This window comes from Tenrec ecaudatus, chromosome 18 (genome assembly GCF_050624435.1).
Source record: "Tenrec ecaudatus isolate mTenEca1 chromosome 18, mTenEca1.hap1, whole genome shotgun sequence".
Classification (NCBI taxonomy): Eukaryota; Metazoa; Chordata; class Mammalia; order Afrosoricida; family Tenrecidae; genus Tenrec; species Tenrec ecaudatus.
The window spans coordinates 41,206,820-41,224,907 of NC_134547.1; the positions used below are offsets into that span (position 1 = coordinate 41,206,820).

The window sequence follows — 18,088 nt, forward strand, 5'->3', positions numbered from 1 at the left end:
ACTGCCCAAAGCACCAGGACCCCAAACTTAGCAACACAGGGGAGCGCCCCTCGGCCGTGGGAAGGTCCCCTTTGGTCCGTGTGGAACAGGAGCACTGGCCCAGGAGTCTAGTCTGCCTTCCGGCTCCCCCCTCTACCCAACCCGGGAGAAAGGGGCTCTTTCCTGGGGCAAAGTGAACTGAGGAAAGCCAGGTCTCTCCTTCAGCGGTCAGAGATGCTTCACAATCCCCACCCTCGCCCTAATCTGATGTAGGGGGCACTTCCCTAGCCCCTGCAGTGTGGGACTGCACCTCCTGGCCTGTCCTAAGGCAGGGTTCAAGGTTTAAAGACACTGGCTCATCTCTGAGGCCCTCTGCAAAGCGGTGGCACTTCATCCTTACCTGGCAAGCCTCTCTGATAATCATAAAAATAAAAAGCCCCCTCCCCTCTCTAGATACAACGTAAAACTGTCTGCTCCAAAAGAGTGCTCAGGGGGGAATATGGCTCCTGCTAGAACAAAAAGGGAGAATTTGGTTGAAGTTTGGGCATGAAATCTTCCAGTTGACCCTAAAGATGGTTGTGTTTCTTTCAAATCTGCATAAGCATCGAAAAGTCTAGAAACTTAATTAAAGAATATGCTGTCCTCTGGGTTGAGGTCGTTTGAGTGTAGCTTCTATGAGCCCCCACACCCCCTCCGGGGATAACTTTCTAGCCTAGCTGCTAGCAAGGCATAACACAAATGGGACTAAGTCATGTGAGGGAAAGCGGTGCAGTTGGATGAAATTCAAGTCTAAGGAGTGCAAATGCCTGGCCTAGGAAAACTAACCTGGTCAACCACGACCTTTTCTTTTTTCTTGGTAGAAGGGAATCCGAGAATGGAGGTTCCGTCAAATATATTTCCCCAAGGAACGGATTTAAAAAAAAAAAAACTGTGACACCCAATGATCCTATACGACAGGTTAGAAAATCTCTTTTTTTTTTTCTTCCTGCAGAGCAGTTGGTAGTTTTGAACTGACATTGCTGTTAGCAGGCCACCCACACCATACCTGTGCAATCTTGTTCCTGTTAAACCTTTTCCAATTTCCTATTGAGAGACAAATAGAGATGGTATCAGATAGGCTGATGTCAAACTCGTCTGATAAGACAATTTACTGGAACCTATGGAAATGTTCAAAATATATTCAAGGACGTGGCTAAAAAGAAATGCACTCTAAAATCACAGACACGGTGCTTTGTTTTATCTGTTGCAAAAAATGTATTTGATTACTTAAGTAAAATTACAGTACCTCTGTTGTTAGTATTAAATGTTAAAGAAATGGGATTTCCCCCCCTTTATTTTCAACTTTCTAAGAAAGTGCATGTAACAGTCCAATTGTTTTTCTTCCATACCTAATACAAAATAAGCCAACATTCTATCTGCTTTCTTGACCAGGAAGAAGCTTTCGCTCTTGTAAGGAACATATGTACATTTGAATGAAAGTGATATTTCTTATTTGTATGTATGTACAAGAGCATCTCCGTTTTCTCCACCGAAGGTTGTTCAAGATGCTATACTTAGCAGCAGTGTGAAATTCCAGCACACAGTTTCTATTCTGAATATACCCACAAGGCAAAATGTTACGTCTCAGTTTCAACTACCAAAACAACACTTGTAAATTTCTCTAAAGATCTCTGCGTGCTTATTACTGTACAGAAACTTATTAACATTAAAGACGACTCAAGTAAAATGCACAATACAAATAGCAGTTCAAAACGGAAATGGTTAAATCTACCCCCCCAAAAAAGTTGAATTTAGAATCAAAATTTAAAAACAAAACAAAAACAAAAACTTGAACCTTTCAGAGAACCACTCTGTTCAGTCTGTACTTGTAATCCTTGGAATTTGCTTTGTGAGATTAGACAATGTGTTTGCTGATAAAATTTTCCAGCAGGATTAAAGTATACATTTATATACAGTCTTTATTAGAGATCTAATGCATCACGGAGGCATTGCATCAACACCAGATTCATATTAAACTGGATATAGAAAATAAGTTAATGCCAGATTAAGACCGCCTAGCAGGGCAACTTGCAATGGCCATAAATGTTACAGCAAGTTTACAACACTCTAGTCAATTAGTATTTAGTTCCAAATACAGAAGACCAAAGTTAACTCTTGCATTCTCTTTGCAAAGCAAGGTTATTATCACTAATAAATAGCTTTCTTAGAACTCTAGAAGTTGAACAAGGTACAAAAGAGTGTCTTCGTAATGTTGTAGTTCATAAATCTAGGGGACCGGCGGGCAAGGGGTGGGACAAGGAAGGAGGTGGCGGCAAATGGAGGTCGGATCAGTCATTTTAACTCGTAACGATCTCTTTGTTGTCCTCCACGAAGCGGGTGAAGTGGAAGTTGGTTCTGTTCTCACTGCTTGCCATTTTTTCCAGGCCGGCCAGCGGAGCACTCGGCTCTGAGTTGTGGAGCTTCTCCAGATTTCCCGTCAGCCCACTAATAGGTGAGCTGCTGCCGCTGCCAAGGCTTCCAGGAATTGGAGGGATGCCACCATTCTGAATGACGGAGATCTCGTTGGCCTTCATGGCGAGCCCATTGGACAGCGCTGCTGCATATTGATTCCAAAAACCGGAAGGATCCCCACTTCCTGACCTTGCTGCCAAATCCTTCTGGAACATTTCTGGGAACTTGACTGAATTGCCTCCTAGAAATGTCATGGGACCATCCACAGAGAGTCGCCGACCACGTCGTGCCGGGGTGCTATTCCACATGTGAGTGCCCATGTGTACCTGAGATGCAGGGAGAGAGGAAGGAAAGGGGGGAGGGGGGGAGGAAGAGGGAGAGAAGCTTAATAGTTTAATCCGTCTCATCTCATATCTCAACACTCAACAAAGCAAGTGGCCTAAATGTCTAGTCTTATTATGTGACAGACAGTGGAAAAGGTAACAGAAACCATCCACTCCTGCTGACTGGTAATAACGTGTTCGCTCTCTGCAGCCCTGGGCCGGCTTGCTTCTTCCTGAGCAAAGATGCCTTGCTTACTCTGCTTTTATTACCTGTATTTAGCTTATAATGGCCTCAAGCAAGCCAGTCAGTAGCAGATCGCTCCTTTCAGGGTTGGAATTATTATGTCCACTCTCATTGCAATGGTAAGTATTGTATCTGACACCCTTTACCCTATACATGTTCTTTTCAGGTGGGAAGAAAGTTCCCATCACTGATTGCCCATTGGAGGACCCGTGTATGGCAAGAAAAACCAGAAAGTAATTATTCATCTTGCATTACTGCCAGCAATCTCTGGAGAAATACCCTGTCAACAGAAAAAAATGTACACAGTGAGAGCGTCCAACTGTTGCTCGATTTCCAACACCTAGCAGTAGGAAATGTTATAGAATCAGTTATCATCATACCCATTAGCTGGGTAGAGCCGTTATTTATTTATTTTTTAGAGAAACAAGCCGTGTTGCAGAGTTATGAAAAATGGATGTACATGACCAAGAGCACTGTAATTATTAAGTGATATGGGCAACACATAGGCCTCATGGAGGTCTTTAATCAATACCCCATGGCAGCGCCAGGGCTGTCTTATTTAGTAGGTAAAGCAATTTATTTGGTGCACTTAGCACGACAACAGGGACTGTCGCCACATTGCTGGCGTGCCAAATGCTTTCATGCCCTCTGACATTCAGCAACCGCAACCCGCGCTCCTGCCTGGCACGATCCTGCAGCTCACAGGTACCCACACGTCTCCGCCACCAGCAACACCAGGCAGGTTCCTGTGCAGGAACTCTGCCTGAATATCTGGGGTGGTGACACGCAGAGCATGCATTACCAATCAAGGGTAGTGAGGGAGAGGGATGGCCCCAGGTGTGGGGCAGATGGAGTGATGTACCTTAAGATTGCCTTTTGTCGTGAAAGCTCTTCCACAAATCGTGCAAGCAAAGGGCTTCTCTCCGGTGTGAGTTCTCTCGTGAATCTGTAGGGCACTCGACGAAGAGAAGGTTTTGCCACACGTGTTGCAGTAGTGTTGTTTCGGGGTTCTCCTGGGCAGAGTTGGGAGCAGAACTGGGGACGTGGCAGAGGATGGCAGAGACCCGGGTGGGACGTGACTGCTGGGGGTGTCCTTACTGTCCTGAGGAGAAACATGCACAAAGCCATTGACTTCTGTCTTGATAAGAGATGACAGTGAGTTGGTGGGAATCACTGCAGAGTTCTGATTGGGGCCAAGGTTGGAACTGGGCTCAAAGAGTTGTGACGGTAGATCTCGCATCTGATGTGTCAACATGTGCTGCTTCAAGTTACCCTTTGTGGAAAAGCCACGATTGCAAACTGTGCAAATGAAAGGTCTCTCTTTGGTATGACTTCTATAGTGAATGTCCAAGGCACTCTGACAGGCAAATGTCTTGCCACAAATGTCACAAGCAGTGTTTTTAAATTTACCCCGGTCTCTGAAAGGGAAGAGGATGCCCAGAGAATCTTCTTTGATGATTTTCTCTGCCTGACTGGAAGTCAAATCCAAAGCCCCACCATTCACTGGCGTGGGAGACAACCCATTGGCAAACTCACTTGGTAATGCTCTCTGAGATTTCTCCTCCATGCTGGGTGACTTGTGGAACTCCTGGGTGCTGTTGGATGGGGAGAGAGCCTGCATGGAAGAGGTAGACTCTGAAATGGCTGGACTCCCAGCACTTTGGCTTTCCACGTCACCACCTACTGACGATGAGTCATTGGTCAGGACGTCCCCCTCTATGGAACCATTCTCCACTGCCTTCAGGCTGGCCTGCAACTGCTCTGCCAGGCCAGTATTGATCATCTTCATCTGGTTTTCCAAAGCAGCGATGCTCGACATTTCTAGGGGCAAAGGTGAGGAGGACAAGCTGTCCTGGGACGCGTCCGCGGACTTGGGTGTATCGGGGATGCTGCCCTCGGGACAATCTTCCATGTTTTCGTCAGAGAAGTTGTCGAGATCATCAAAATGCTTCTCGTCGAAGGAGCCGGTATCCGACTCCATGGACTCAGGATAGCTCTCAGTGATGGGAGTGTTGGGGATCTGGCCTCCCATGTGCATTCGGATGTGCTGCTGCAGGACCACAGCATTGGTGAACTTCTTCTGGCAGATGGGGCAGGAATGCTGGACTCGGAGTGGGGGCATAGCCCGGTGGACACTATAGTGAGTCTTCAGATTCCCTTTCGTGGTGAAAGCCCGGCCACAGATTTTACACTTAAAGGGCCTCTCGCCAGTGTGCGTCCGGTAGTGCATTTTCAAGGCGCTCTGACAGCTGAGGACACGGTGGCAGATGACGCACTCGTTGGGGTCACTTGCCTTCTTGTCAATGTTCTCCACCAGTTGCTGCAGCTTGGACGTCTCGGAGGCCTGGCCCGAGTCCAAAAGCCCTCCGAAAGGAAACTTTGTCTTGAACTGCTCTGACATGAGTGGCAACAGTGGGTTGGTGAAGGTGGCAACATTGCCTGGGCCAGGGTCCCCAGCGGGGGAGCTCAGCGAGCTGTTGCTTGCTGTCAGGATTGAACCAGTGACCACGCTGTTTTCTTCAGCTTTGCCACTGGAGGGTAGCAAAGTGGACCCTTCAGCTTCCTCAGGGAGCCCAGCTGGGGTTCTTGCGGCCAGCTCAGGGAACCCAGAGTCACTTTTGACTGAGGCTGGGGGGCTGGCAGCAGAATGGCTGATGGGAATGGGGGCTGGCTCCTCTGTCTTGATGAACGGTGTAAGGCTCGGGAGGGTCGGGGGTAATGGTAAGCCAACAGAAGTCGTCAGAGTGGGCAGGACTGGTTTGGTGTCTAGCCAGCTGGTGACTGGCTTCTCGGGCGGGATGGACATGCCATACGGAATGCCGGTACTCGTGGGAATATTGTCCAAATGCTCAGGCACAGGGTATGGGTTCATCTGGATGTGAGGGTATTTCTCTTTGTGGCGCTGAAAGTGGACTTTGAGGTTTCCCTTCGTGGAGAACCTGTTCCCACAGATGTTGCATTTGAATGGTCTTTCTCCAGTATGAGAACGCAAGTGGATCTGCAAGGCACTGTCACTCCCAAAGACCTTCGCACAGAACCTGCACTTGTGTTTGAAGAACGCCTCATCCGAAGTACTTTTTGCTTCAAAAGCAGTGACATTTGGTGGCTTGCTTTTTCTTTGCTGGGCCAAGGCAGACAAGGCATTTAAGTCCTCCACAGTTGTTCCAATGTTGGGCAAAGGGCTGGGGAACACCGAGTTAGCAGGGGCCGGCTGAGGTAGAAGTGGATTCGATGCAGGGCTTAATAAACTGCTTATTGCAAAGGCTGGTGAGGATGACGCTGAGACTGCTGGGTTGCTGACGTGGGAGGGCCCAGCACTGGAAGCTACTTTTTCTGAGGAGGGGGTGGTCACTGCCGCCGCCAGTATGTTGCCATTGGGAGAAGAGCCACTGTTGGATGGGCCGATCGTGTTGCCAGAAGCGCTCTGAGGTAGCTGAATTGGGGGTAGCTGTTTCACACCACTGATACTGGCAGATTGGCTAGCGAGGCTCTGTGCTAATCCAGCTGCTGCCGCCAGCTGCTGAGATAAATGGGAACTTAGCGTGGACAAGGGGTTGGCAGATGTTCGTAAAGTACCTTGAGAAGGACTGGATGATGTTGGCAAGTCTGCATTCTGTGAAGCCAACAGCAGTATTTGGTGCCGAATCTGTTCGATCAGCTGCAGCTGGTGGATCTGCTGCTGCTGCAGGGCTAGGAGCTGCTCCATGAGGGCCGGGATGGCCGGTTTTCCTCCAGAGGCCCCGCTGCACCTCGCTTCCTGGGAGAACTGGGCCACTGCCACCTTGGTGCTCTGGAGGTTCTCGATGATGACGTTACTGTTGATCACGGAGAAATTGCCCAGTGTTGTCAGGTCCCCGAGTTGAGGTAGAGAGGTTGTGATGGCTGAGGTACCTGTGGAGGGGCTACCCTTGCAGCTTGGGGTGCTACTGCTGTGGCTGCCGCTGGGAGCGCTGCTGCCGCTTTTGTTAGCAGCTGGGGCTTCCACCTCCATGGACTCTTCCCTGTCAAGCCCGTTGTGTTCTGCAAGGTCACTGCAGTCTCCTTGATCTGTTTTGTTAACTGGGTCGTTCACTTGTTCATCAGGATTATCCGTAGGGGGACTAGGGGAAAAAGTTTCAGGAGGGGCAGGAGGATTTTCATTTATGATTAAAACTAATTGCTTTTTAGTACAGTTCTTCTTGTGGAGCAGGAGATCTGACAATTCAAAGAACTCAGCACAGCACCTGCCACAGACGTGGGCATCCTTGTTCTTAGTGGTTCGATTTGGTTGACCCTTCTCTGTGTCTCCTACAAACATCAAAAGGCACAGCGTTAGAGAGGGAGACTGCACGGAGTCGTCTATGACTTAAAAAAACAGTTCATTAATTGTTTTCTACTCAAGAAGTTCAAAACGTTAGCCCCAGAAAAACAATCAATATTGCCCAAGACATTCATAATTCATTTCTAAAGACTGGAGGAATGCCTAGCAATCTGCTGTCTTCAAGAGTCATGGCCGTCAGATAATCCATCAAAATATAAAATACTATGAACCCCAGACATTGGTGCATAATGAAATTCCATAGCAAAATATTGATTTCCAATATTTTATACACCTTCTTGTCGACTTGTCCAGAGAGTGTCCGGCAACCATTCTGAGGACTCATTAGGCTCTTACGTTTCTGTCAACCTTATTCATTTTCAACTGATTCAAAGATAGTGGTGACAGTTTGTTCTGTCACTAAACTAATTTGTAGTCATTCAAGTTCCAATCAGTTGTTGACAAGGGTGGGGGTTGGGGGAGTGCATATCACCAAACTGTAGGCTGACCATTTGGAAATTATCTTCAAGCACCCCCCCACCCCCTGCCCCAACCTGGAACCTGAAGGAGGGCTGAGCCAGGATGAACGCACTTTGGCCACATCAGTAGCAATTCCTCCAAGGCCATTCCGGGACCCAGCTGAATATACAAGGGAAAGCAACACATGCACAATGGCAAGAAGCACTGTCATGCTAACCCCTTACCAGGCCTGCCTGGGACCGATATATCACCCCCTGGCATGTTTATTTTTAAAATTAAAGAATGCAACCCAGACTACCATTCCACAAACCGAGGAATATATGCCAGTATGTTCCAAATAGCAACATTACCACTCGAAATATTTCATCAAAAGTGTTCTGTAGATCTATAAAAATAGGCCTAAGATTTACATTTCTGATTAAACATCAACTCAAAGAGAGATGTGCAGTTTACGAGGAAGCCCTCCCATTCCATAAGAAATGATTCTTGGTTTAGAGTTTGGAAATGCTCTGCAATTCTCCTTATCTGAATGCCTTTAAAAACAGTTTGCTTTTAACTGTTATCAATTGTTTAACAGATTGTCCTAAACCTTTCATTATAAAACTCCCTTTATTTCATGTTTGTTTCCACTGGTTGCTCAGATTTCTTCTCACTCAGAGCCATTTGTAAATTAAACATAAAAATCTCCAACTCCAGGCTAACATCCTATTCAAAGACAGGATGGCGTCCCATTGTTTGCCCAGCATGGGGACACCAACTTCTGTTGTACAAATGGTGTGTGGTCATCTTAGAAGGCTGTGGAAAAAAAAAAAACTGTTTAATTCAAGGATTACCTCCCTGCATGCCTTTTTTTTTTTTTTTTCCAGTACTGACTCAGAGAATAGGTAGTTTCCATGACTTCCAAATTGAATCTCTCAGAAAACTTGCAGGGCAAAAGAAAGTAATTGCAGATATGAATGAAATGCACAATCAAAATGCGGCTTTTTTTGGGGAAATTTAGAGTCAAGTCAAAAGATCTATTATCCATTTGCCTTTTTGTAGTAAACATCAAAACTGCCTAAGTGATTTTGCATGCTGGAAAATGATCATTAATACCTAAATACTAACTTCTGAAAATGCCTCAAATCTGTTGGCTCTGAGCGATGACAAAGTTGACCAGGACCCTTAACAATACAGCATACTTACTTTTATTCCCTGGGTGCGTGGCTGGAGCAGTTAATCTTAACAGCTTTCCTAATACTGCTTTTTTTAAAATCTCCAAGCAGGTATAGTGCACAATAAATTGATAGTAACAAACAAATCTTTGTTTCAGCCAAAAATACCAATAATGAATGATTCAGTTTTAATTTAATGTTTAATCATCTAAATTGGCGCTGGATTCCTATGCACATCCAAGGTTCTATTTCAAGTGCTTTCTGTCTCCCTCTCAACCTTAAAATTGCACAAACAAAATATTAAACAAAATTCACTAAAGTTATGTTGCTTAACTTGGGACAAAAATAATGTGACAAAAATTCTGTTTAAAGCTTCTTATTTTGACAGCCAATTTTAAATGATGCATCCATTTCAGATGCTTATTTTAAACTAGGAAATGCAATTCCTAATATATTCAACAGAAATGTTATTTCTTTCTCTTTGCACATTTCCATATGTAATGGTTATGTTTCCATCTACTTTTACAGCCAATTATGAAGGAACAAAAGCTATTCTGTTTGTTCACACATTTTCAACAAAATGCATTAAAACTATTATGTCAGCATGTTCTATTAAGCTCTGCATTCAGTGGAAAATACTTTTCAACCAGCTCACATTTATCAAAACATAAAGCCACTTTAAAACACAGTTTTGCTTGGTCAGCTGGGCTTAGACAAATAATGACAGATTCAGAACTAAATAACCAGCCAGGGAAATCAGAAAACTGACTCCGTCAATTGTACACATTACAATATAGTTGCTTCAAATATTTAGCACATCTGTGCTCACGATTAAAGGGCATTTTAATTCTTTATAACTTTCGAATACCTGATCGTCTCATAAATAGGGACAAAATGAAAGGCAGGTAACGTCATAGGACTTAGCGGATTCTGACTTTCCCATCTGAACATTCTGCATTTGGGTGCCTAACAAGCCTGTTTGCTTCTAAGACAAAGACTGTTTAGAAGTTGTCCATATTTTAGCTTAGCTTTTTCAAAACATTAAACATTTTAAGAAGTGGCTATTTGATCTCACTCTAGAGTCAATTAATTTAATTTCCTGATGTTTATGAACATCAAAAAAAAATCCTGATATCTATTTCGGTTGATTTCAAAAGCAGGTGTCACTACAATATAATTGACTGTCACTGTTCTTAACTTTAAATTTATCTGCATTCTGAGAAGAATTCCAATGAAAAAGCTTGGGGGGGGGGCAAACATGAGGTCTAGTCTGAATGCTTTAATTACCATAGAGACGATTATAAATTGTGGAGTTGTAGTATGATGCAGACCTCCCCCCCGCCAAAAAAAAAAAAAACCAGAAACCACCAGAAAGCAAAAACATTACATGTCTGCTATTTTGTACCCAACTCAATAATCTGTTAAAAAAGGATGATAACTGGGGACCCCCTTATGATAAATACAGTTGCTTTGCTCCCTTGCATCATGTGGAAAATAACAATCAGTTCGTTTTCCATGCAGTTTGCATGCAAATTAAAGAAATTTTGTAATCCTGGTCAGATGGAAAAAATTTTAAAGTAATTTCTAAACACACACACACACACACACACACGATAGTTTAAATATTTTAAGGTGGTTTGTTTTTTTAAATTTTAAAGGGGTGCTCTTATAGCTCCACCAAGTTTATTCTCAAATTCCAGATGTTTTTATTTTATTTGGGTGCTTGATGCCTACATCACATTTGTTGGTTTTTCATCATCTGAGTCGAACACTGCAGAATCGGAAACAGAAAACTGAAGTATTCTGGCACATTTGACTACTGAGAAAATAGAAATAAAACTATGCCCCACACAGAAATGTTTAGCTAGGTAGGAAAATGACACGAAACCAAACCAAACCTACTCTACTGCATTTAGTTTTCTTCTTAGAAGCTTCTCAGAAAATATTCCGTTTTACTTCACGTTATCTGAAGCTCGCGCTACCATTTTAAAGCAGAACCTTTCACAATTGTGAGTTTGGAGCTTGTCATTTTCATAGGCTATTCCTGCCTGTAGATCTGTTTGGAAAGGTTCTCACAATCTTTTCTGATTGCCTAATCATTATCTTGCTTCTCTTCTTCTTCTTCTTCTTTTTTGCATAGATCTGGTAAAAGCCTGAATCTGAACGTCCAATCTAAGATTGCAAAGACATTTAAGATATTGCAATGCATGCCGTGCATATTTCCTGTTAAGTTGAAAGTTTCTTCTATCTGATATGTAATTCACAAATGTATTGGCACCTTCAAGTTCTCTCAGTGTTCTAACCAAGAATAGTATATTCTTGAGTTGAAGAATTCAAGTGAGATTTCTGCAAAAATAACCATCCAGACAAGGCACTGCTTTTAAATGTACACAAGAAGCGAAAGGGGGGAAACGCCGTCCACATAGATGAATCAGACTGAACACTAGATGGGGTTCCGGTTGCAAAGGCTCCTTCAAAAACTTCTTTGTGGCTTTCCTATTCCAGTGACACGGAAAAGAGAGACTCCTTAAGGCAAGATCTAAACTTTGACTACATAAACATTGGCAAAGGCACAAGAAACTAAATCCCTGTTGTTTGAGGGTAAAGCTGAGCTATGGGAACTACCTGTCAATCTTCCCCTTTGGGGGTCTGGCATCTGAGGGTGACAGGGGAATAAGGTTAGGAAAAGAAGCCAAGCTGATAAGGTGAAACTAAAATAAACTACCAACTTCCTGCTAAGTGACTAGCAAGACTCAATTTGGGGGTCACTGGGAAGATACTGAAGGACATATTATGATCTGGACCTTGTCACCTTGTATGGAAGGAGGCTAGCAAAGGTTAAAACAGCTCAACACATCTAGGTTTTTTAAAGCCCGACACAAACTTTCTTTCTTTTGCAGGGGAGGGTGTTGGTTCTGAGGTTAGCTAACTATCTCCTCAGTTTAACTGCTCCACGTTTTGGAAGAGGTGGCTAGCTGCCCCAGTATGGCTTGGAAAAACACAGTGAAGATTGTAAAAAGGAATATGCTGTTTGTTACAGAGATTGGCTATTAACAATCTCAAAACAACTTACCTACTAGTTCCCTATTTCTTCCCCAGATACCTAGTAGTAAGAGTGCCATGTTAAAACGTGGGGTTCTGCCTTCCAAAAGGACTTTTGTTGGTGAAGTTGAAAGAAGTAAAACAAAGCCCTCAAAGAATAACCTATAAATTGACACTTGTGTTCATTAACCATAGGAGAACTTGATGTAAAATAAGCTGGAAAACATTCAGGATCCCAAATTCATTCTTCCATTCACTGTCTCACACTTCAGTTAGGACTTTGCTGATTTGTTTGTTTGTTTTTCAACATTTGAGGATGTATGAGCAGCCACCCCCCACCCCCACCGCATTTCTCATCCAGAATCTTCCATTACACTACAAACTTCAACTCAAAATAGGACTGTTTAAACATAAATTCTTTCCAACAGCCTTATCATGCAGGTGTCGGTTTTTCAAAAAAAGCAATTAATTATAGCTCTTTCTAACCTTTTGGGCCCAGAAATCAATGTATTGCCATTTAACTGCTCAGAATGAATAAATTACTTTGATGAATAATAGAATTTCACTATTAAAATACATAAGGGGAATTTTTAAAGATTCTTTATACGACAAAGGCAATGTTTTCTCTGTAATTCATGATATTTTAAATTTTTCTTCCAATATTACATTTTCCTTGAAAAAGCTAAGCACCAAATACTTTAAAAATAAATGAAGGTGTCTGAACAGGCCATCCAGAATGTTACAGGAATCTTCAAAACACCGCCAAAAGAACACACACCAAGTACCCAATTCAAAATCGTTAGTAAAGAATACACGCCTGAAACTACTACAGTTCTCCAAGGTTCCCTCTTCTCAAAGTGACTTAGCTGGGCATACAGTGTTTGCAATTGCAGTCATTTGCCTATGAGTGATTTGAAACTTGTTGATACCACTTCAGACTGTTTGCCATAATTTTGATTTCTAAGAAATAGAAAAATCCTCTAGTTTCTTTTAGAGTAGTTCTGGCATTTCAGCTGCACTAACGTAGCAACATCGTAACACGGACTAAACAATCTTGTTTTCTTGACTGTATTCCAATTAAGGTCTATTGGCATTGCTGTACATCACGGCTGGCTTGCTTTTTTGGCTGTGTAGGCATACATATTTACATGCAAAGGGTCTTCAAAATTTTCGTGGAAAACTTCCATTACCTTTTAACTCTTTTCCATGAACTTTTTGAAGTCTCCTTGTACATGATACCAGGAGCACATTAGTTCATTAAGGGCTACTGCCACTGAGGTCTACAAACTTTTCTAGGGCCTATCCTAGGTAGAAATCTTCAAATTTGAGACACCAGCACAGGAAAAGAGCAACGAACAACTTCAATTCAAAATGTCCAACAATTAATTGGGCATCTTTTAAGGCCCTCTCAAGATATAAGAAAAAAAAAACACACACCAAACCTGCCAAATTGTTAGACAATGCACCAACTTCATGTTACAAAAATAAAAGCAAAATACATCCTGACGATGTATCAATGTACGCAAAGAGGAATAGATTGCTGGGTTAACTGCAGAAAAGGTGACTTTTAATGGTAACTTTGATTTATATCATGAAACCTCCATTCCATTTATCCTACAAATATCCCCGAATAAAAAGCACTGGAATTCCCTTGGTCTTCCTATAAGTTAGGCATTGGAAAGGATTAGTTGTGTAGAGTATTACCGCAACAAAAGGAACCCTAGTGGCAGACTGGTTAAGCATCCTGTGGCTGCTTAGAGAAAGATTGGCTGTTCAAACCCCCCAGCAGCTCCAAGTGGTAAGACCTGGTGATTTTCCTGGGTAAGAGCTCTCAGCCCCGAGAAAAGCCCCCAGGGCAGGTTTACTTTGTCACATGGGGTCACTGTGAGTTGAAAATACACTCGGCCAGCACGGAACAACAACATTATCACACCACACTAAGTCCTAAAGTCTTATTACAAAACCTCCCCTCTAGGCAATTTCTTCCAAACGTATTGTTCAGCCACGTAAAAATAGTAAGGACCTAATCCAATCCTACGGGAGAAAAAGAGGAGGGAGTGGGGAGAGGACAGGGAAGGGGGTTGGAAGGGAAGTGCCCTTACAGTTTACTGCTTCTTAGGACAATGAACTAGCTTTGGGGGTTGAAAACAGAAAAAGGAATTAGAAGAAAAAGAGAGGAAAGAAACTTCATTCCAGGTACTTAACTAACTTGCTTCAAAGCTCAAATCAACGTAAAAATAATAGTACTAATAATAATCATGGTAAGAAGCAGTGAACTCTTTTTTATGCTGCTGCTTTATGACAAGTCTTACCTATTAAAAATTCTTGATTTGAAAGGCAAGAAGAGAAAGGAAAACCCTTGCAGGCTTTATTTTCCATGCAACCCAGGATTTTTTTGTGTGTGAAAGTGGATGGAAATTAGTTCAAATTGCCCCCCACCCACCCCCAAAAATCTCTCTCCTTTCTCCTTTTTGGCTTTTTACAATTACAAGTTGTGAACTCTGACTGTATTCTGCTGTGGAAGGTCTGAACACAAACTTTAAGAAAGATGGGTGTGGGCAAGAGAAGTAGAAGGAACCAGTTGAGGAAGCCCGGAGAAAAGGACGGGAGAAGTTGCTCAGGCCTCCGTTCCTTTCTCCCCACAGACCCGGTTTTGCCAGGAGTGGAAAGCTGAAAACTCTTAGGGGCTCTGAGTGGATTGAGAAATCACAGAGGTTCTTGATGGGTGAGGCTTTAAGGAAGAACTTTGGGGGGGCACATATTGTAAGCAATGTTCTTTATCAGCCTCCCTAAGCCAAGCATCCCTTCCGGGCAGCTGAGTAAAGGGAGGTGTGTGTAGTGGGAGGAGGGGGGGTCCCGGGGGGGGGGGTCCCTTCCCTTTCCTTCGCAGCCAGGGCTTTGCATTCGAGGTCCACAGTAAGCAGCAGGCCTCTGGGGAAGGATCGTGAGGACAGGGCGGCCGGCCTGTGTTTGGTGGACACAGATGGGGATCTCAGAATGTTCTTCTGAGCCTGGTCGGGGTCCGGCTCCCTCCTACCTGCCCCCAAATGCCGCCCAGTAAACGTGAGAATTGTCCTGAGGGGTAGGGTAGGGTCCCAGCTGGGGTTGTACGGGGAGCCCGCGAGCCATTCCATTGCCCATTGCGCTGGGGCCTAGCGAGGAGCCTGGAGGTTCCTAAAACAGAACATTCACGGGACAAGGAGCAAGCCAAGGTGTCCTCCTCTTCAAACACTGCCCCCTCCTCCCTCACTCTGGGCCATAGGTCTTGAACACAAACTTTGTTGTGGACTTTGGGGGCCTCTCGAAGTGGCCACCTCCACCAGAGAAAGCAAACGCCCAAGGCTTCAGGGAGAGGTTCTCCTTTGGCTGGATAGCCCCAACTGACAAATAGCCCTCCCAACTCCCTTCCCCGACTCATCTGGAAGTGCAGGGTCCCACGAACCCCAGCGGGTACAGTCTCTAGCTCCTGGAGGACTCGGAGTGCACGTGTTGGGGGGAAAGAGGCAAGGGAGAGCAAACTTGGGTAGACCAAAGGACACCTTCCCCTTCCGCTCGCACTCGGTTCGGGGAGTAACCAACAGCGAAGAGCACTCTTTGCTCCAGCAGCGACCCGGAGCGTTAGGCTCTGCGCGCCTGGACTCGGGTCCGGATCTTCTCCCAGCTCTGCACCCCGAAGTCCCTCCATTGCGCCGCACGGGCCGAAGTAGCGTGTAAGCGGGCGTGGGCAGCCGTGGGAGGCCGAACTCCCTTCGCGATCGGAGTTGAGCCCGGAGCACCAAGTAAACTTCCGTCCCGCTTGCGGCAGGGCCAGGGACAGCCGGGCCCCGAGAGCGGCGCCGGGAGAACCGGAGCCCGGTGGCCGGCGCGCCTAGCCCCGTCCGCGCCAGGGCCCCGGCAGCGGCTCGGGCGCCTCCCGGGCTCCTCACCCCGGAAAAACTGGCACCGGGCAGAAAAGCAGCCCGGCTTGCCCTCCTTCCCACAGGAGCAACCCAACAACTCCGGAAAGGTCCCGCCAGGAAAAGTGTGCGCTGTACCCGGAGCAGGGGGGACGCCAGGCACAGCACACTGAAAATTAGAGCGAAGGAGACCAACTCCCGGCGTGGCCGGGACTCCCGGGCTCCGGGTGCGGGAGCCAGGCGCCGTGTGCGTGGGTCCGAGTTGCGTGAGTCGGAGTGCGTGTGTGGGGGTGGGTGTGTAAGTGTGTGTGTGTGTGTGTGTATGTGTGTGTGTGTGTGAGAGAGAGAGAGAGAGAGAGAGAGAGAGTAGGTCCGCCGCGCGGCCCGAAAGCACTCACCATCTCGCCGGGGGAGCGAGGCCACTTCGGGGTCGGATTGGAAATGTTGCGGCTTCGCTTGCTTCCTCCGCGACATGCTGGCTCACACATCAGCTGGGGCAGAATAAAAAATTACTAAAAAAAATCTTCTCAAAATTACGGAACTCGAGCGGCGGCGGCGGCGGCGGCTCCCCCCGCCCGCCGGCCCGCCCGCCCCCTCCCCGGCTCCTCGGCCCCGGGCGCAGCGCGCATGTGTCCTGCTATAATTATGATTATCAATAATGCATTGCGATTAATCATAGAGGGGCTCTTTGAAAGGCGATTGGCACTGGGCCAGCGCTATTCAAACCCGCTCGCCTTAATCAATTAGTTCGTGATTTGCTGCAGACCCCTGTCTCTCCGCGCGCTGGCCCAATAAGCCGGCCGCGGGGCTGGCTCTGCGCGCCGCGCCGCCCGACGCTGGGTTAACCCCCTTCGCCACCGCCCGGGACTCCGCGGCCGGGCCGCCAGGGGCCTGCCTGCCGCCTCGCCACCGTGTGCCCGGCCCCGGGCCCGGGCGCCCCCTCCCGGCCCTCCCCCGGCCCCCTCCCCCTCCCCCCTCCGGGCTGGGCCGACCCAAATTAGCATGCCCTCCCCGGAAAGGAGCCGCTCGCGGGGGTGGGGCCGGGAGGCGGGGGCTGGGTCCCGGGGCTGCGGGCGCGCAGCGAACTTCCCAACTCGGGCGCTCTCCGCGCGGCCCGGCTGGGGGAGGGAGTCCAGTGGCGGGACTGAGTGCGGGGGGCAGTGCGGGGGGGGGGCAGGGAAGAGGGCGTCCCATTTCGTGAGTGTCTCTCCGTTTCTCAAAGGGCGGCCAGAAAGCAGCCCACCTCCCCCCACCCCCATCAAAAGAAAAAGGGGAAAAAAAGCGAATGGGGACGAGCTGGCCCCCAGCGGGTTAGCCTCCCGCCCGCCGCCCGGCCTCCCTGGCTCTCGCCGCCTGGCTGGGCGCTCCTCGCCCCGAGTTCTCCATCCCCTGGATCCCGGGCTCGCGGGGGCGCGGAGAAGAGGATCGAGGAAAGGTTTGGGGACGTGATGGGTTTGGGGCTCTCTCTCTTTTGGGTGGCGCAAATCTCCCGCCACCCTCCCTACCTCACCCCCCAACCCCCTTCCCCATGGTTCCCGATTGTCCTGCCTCTCGCTTGCTCCTGCGCTCCCTTTCTCTACCTCAGACATTCCCAGGGCAATTAGGGCTGAAGTTTTCGGGAGAAAAGTCCCCCGAGCCCGTGGGATAAGGGGGCGGCCCAACTCCGCCCAAGACCCCTCCCGGACCTGCCCCCCCAGCCGCCCGGGTTGGCTGCAGGGCGCGTCACTCCGCGGGGAGGCGGTGGCGGCGGTGGCGCCGCCGAGCCCGGGGCGGGCGGAGTGCGGGACCGGCCTGAGCTCCCTCCTGTTGGGGGAGGGGGCGGGCCGCCAGTCACCCAGCGCCCCGCAGCTTGCCCTAGGCCCTGGGAAGCTCGGCCTGGCCAGTCCCCAGAACCCCCCGGCTTCCCTCCTAGCAGGGGCTCTGCGGGAGGGGCGCTGCGCCCCTCTCTCTGAGCTATGGTGGTGGCCAGGAGCAGGAGCTGAGTGAGAGGGTTCCTGCCTGCCCTGGCTTTGCGGCTCAGGAGCTCGCTTCCACTTGCCAAGAGCCAAGCCTAAACTTTTCCCTCTATTTCCATCTCCCCAGGTTGGGAGGCAGACCCCCTACCTGCGGCCCAGAGCCGGCTGGGATTGACACTCCCTCCACCGAGAGCAGATGCCCGGACCCGGGGCTCAGTCCTCTGCCCAGCACAGCTTGTCCCCTTTTCGCCTAGGGTCTCCTCTTCC

At 47.5% G+C, this 18,088-nt stretch overlaps 1 protein-coding gene across 1 annotated transcript; it reads right to left on the reverse strand.

The window, feature by feature from the left end:
- Positions 1-1,220: 1,220 nt before the first annotated feature.
- SALL1 (spalt like transcription factor 1) lies at positions 1,221-16,754 on the reverse strand. Its single transcript, XM_075537108.1, has 3 exons — positions 16,265-16,754; positions 3,860-7,284; positions 1,221-2,756 (listed from the first exon to the last, which is right to left on the reverse strand). Exons 1-3 carry the CDS (start codon positions 16,338-16,340, stop codon positions 2,316-2,318), a joined length of 3,942 nt encoding a protein of 1,313 aa, XP_075393223.1. The 5' UTR covers positions 16,341-16,754; the 3' UTR covers positions 1,221-2,315.
- Between the last annotated feature and the right edge of the window lie 1,334 nt (positions 16,755-18,088).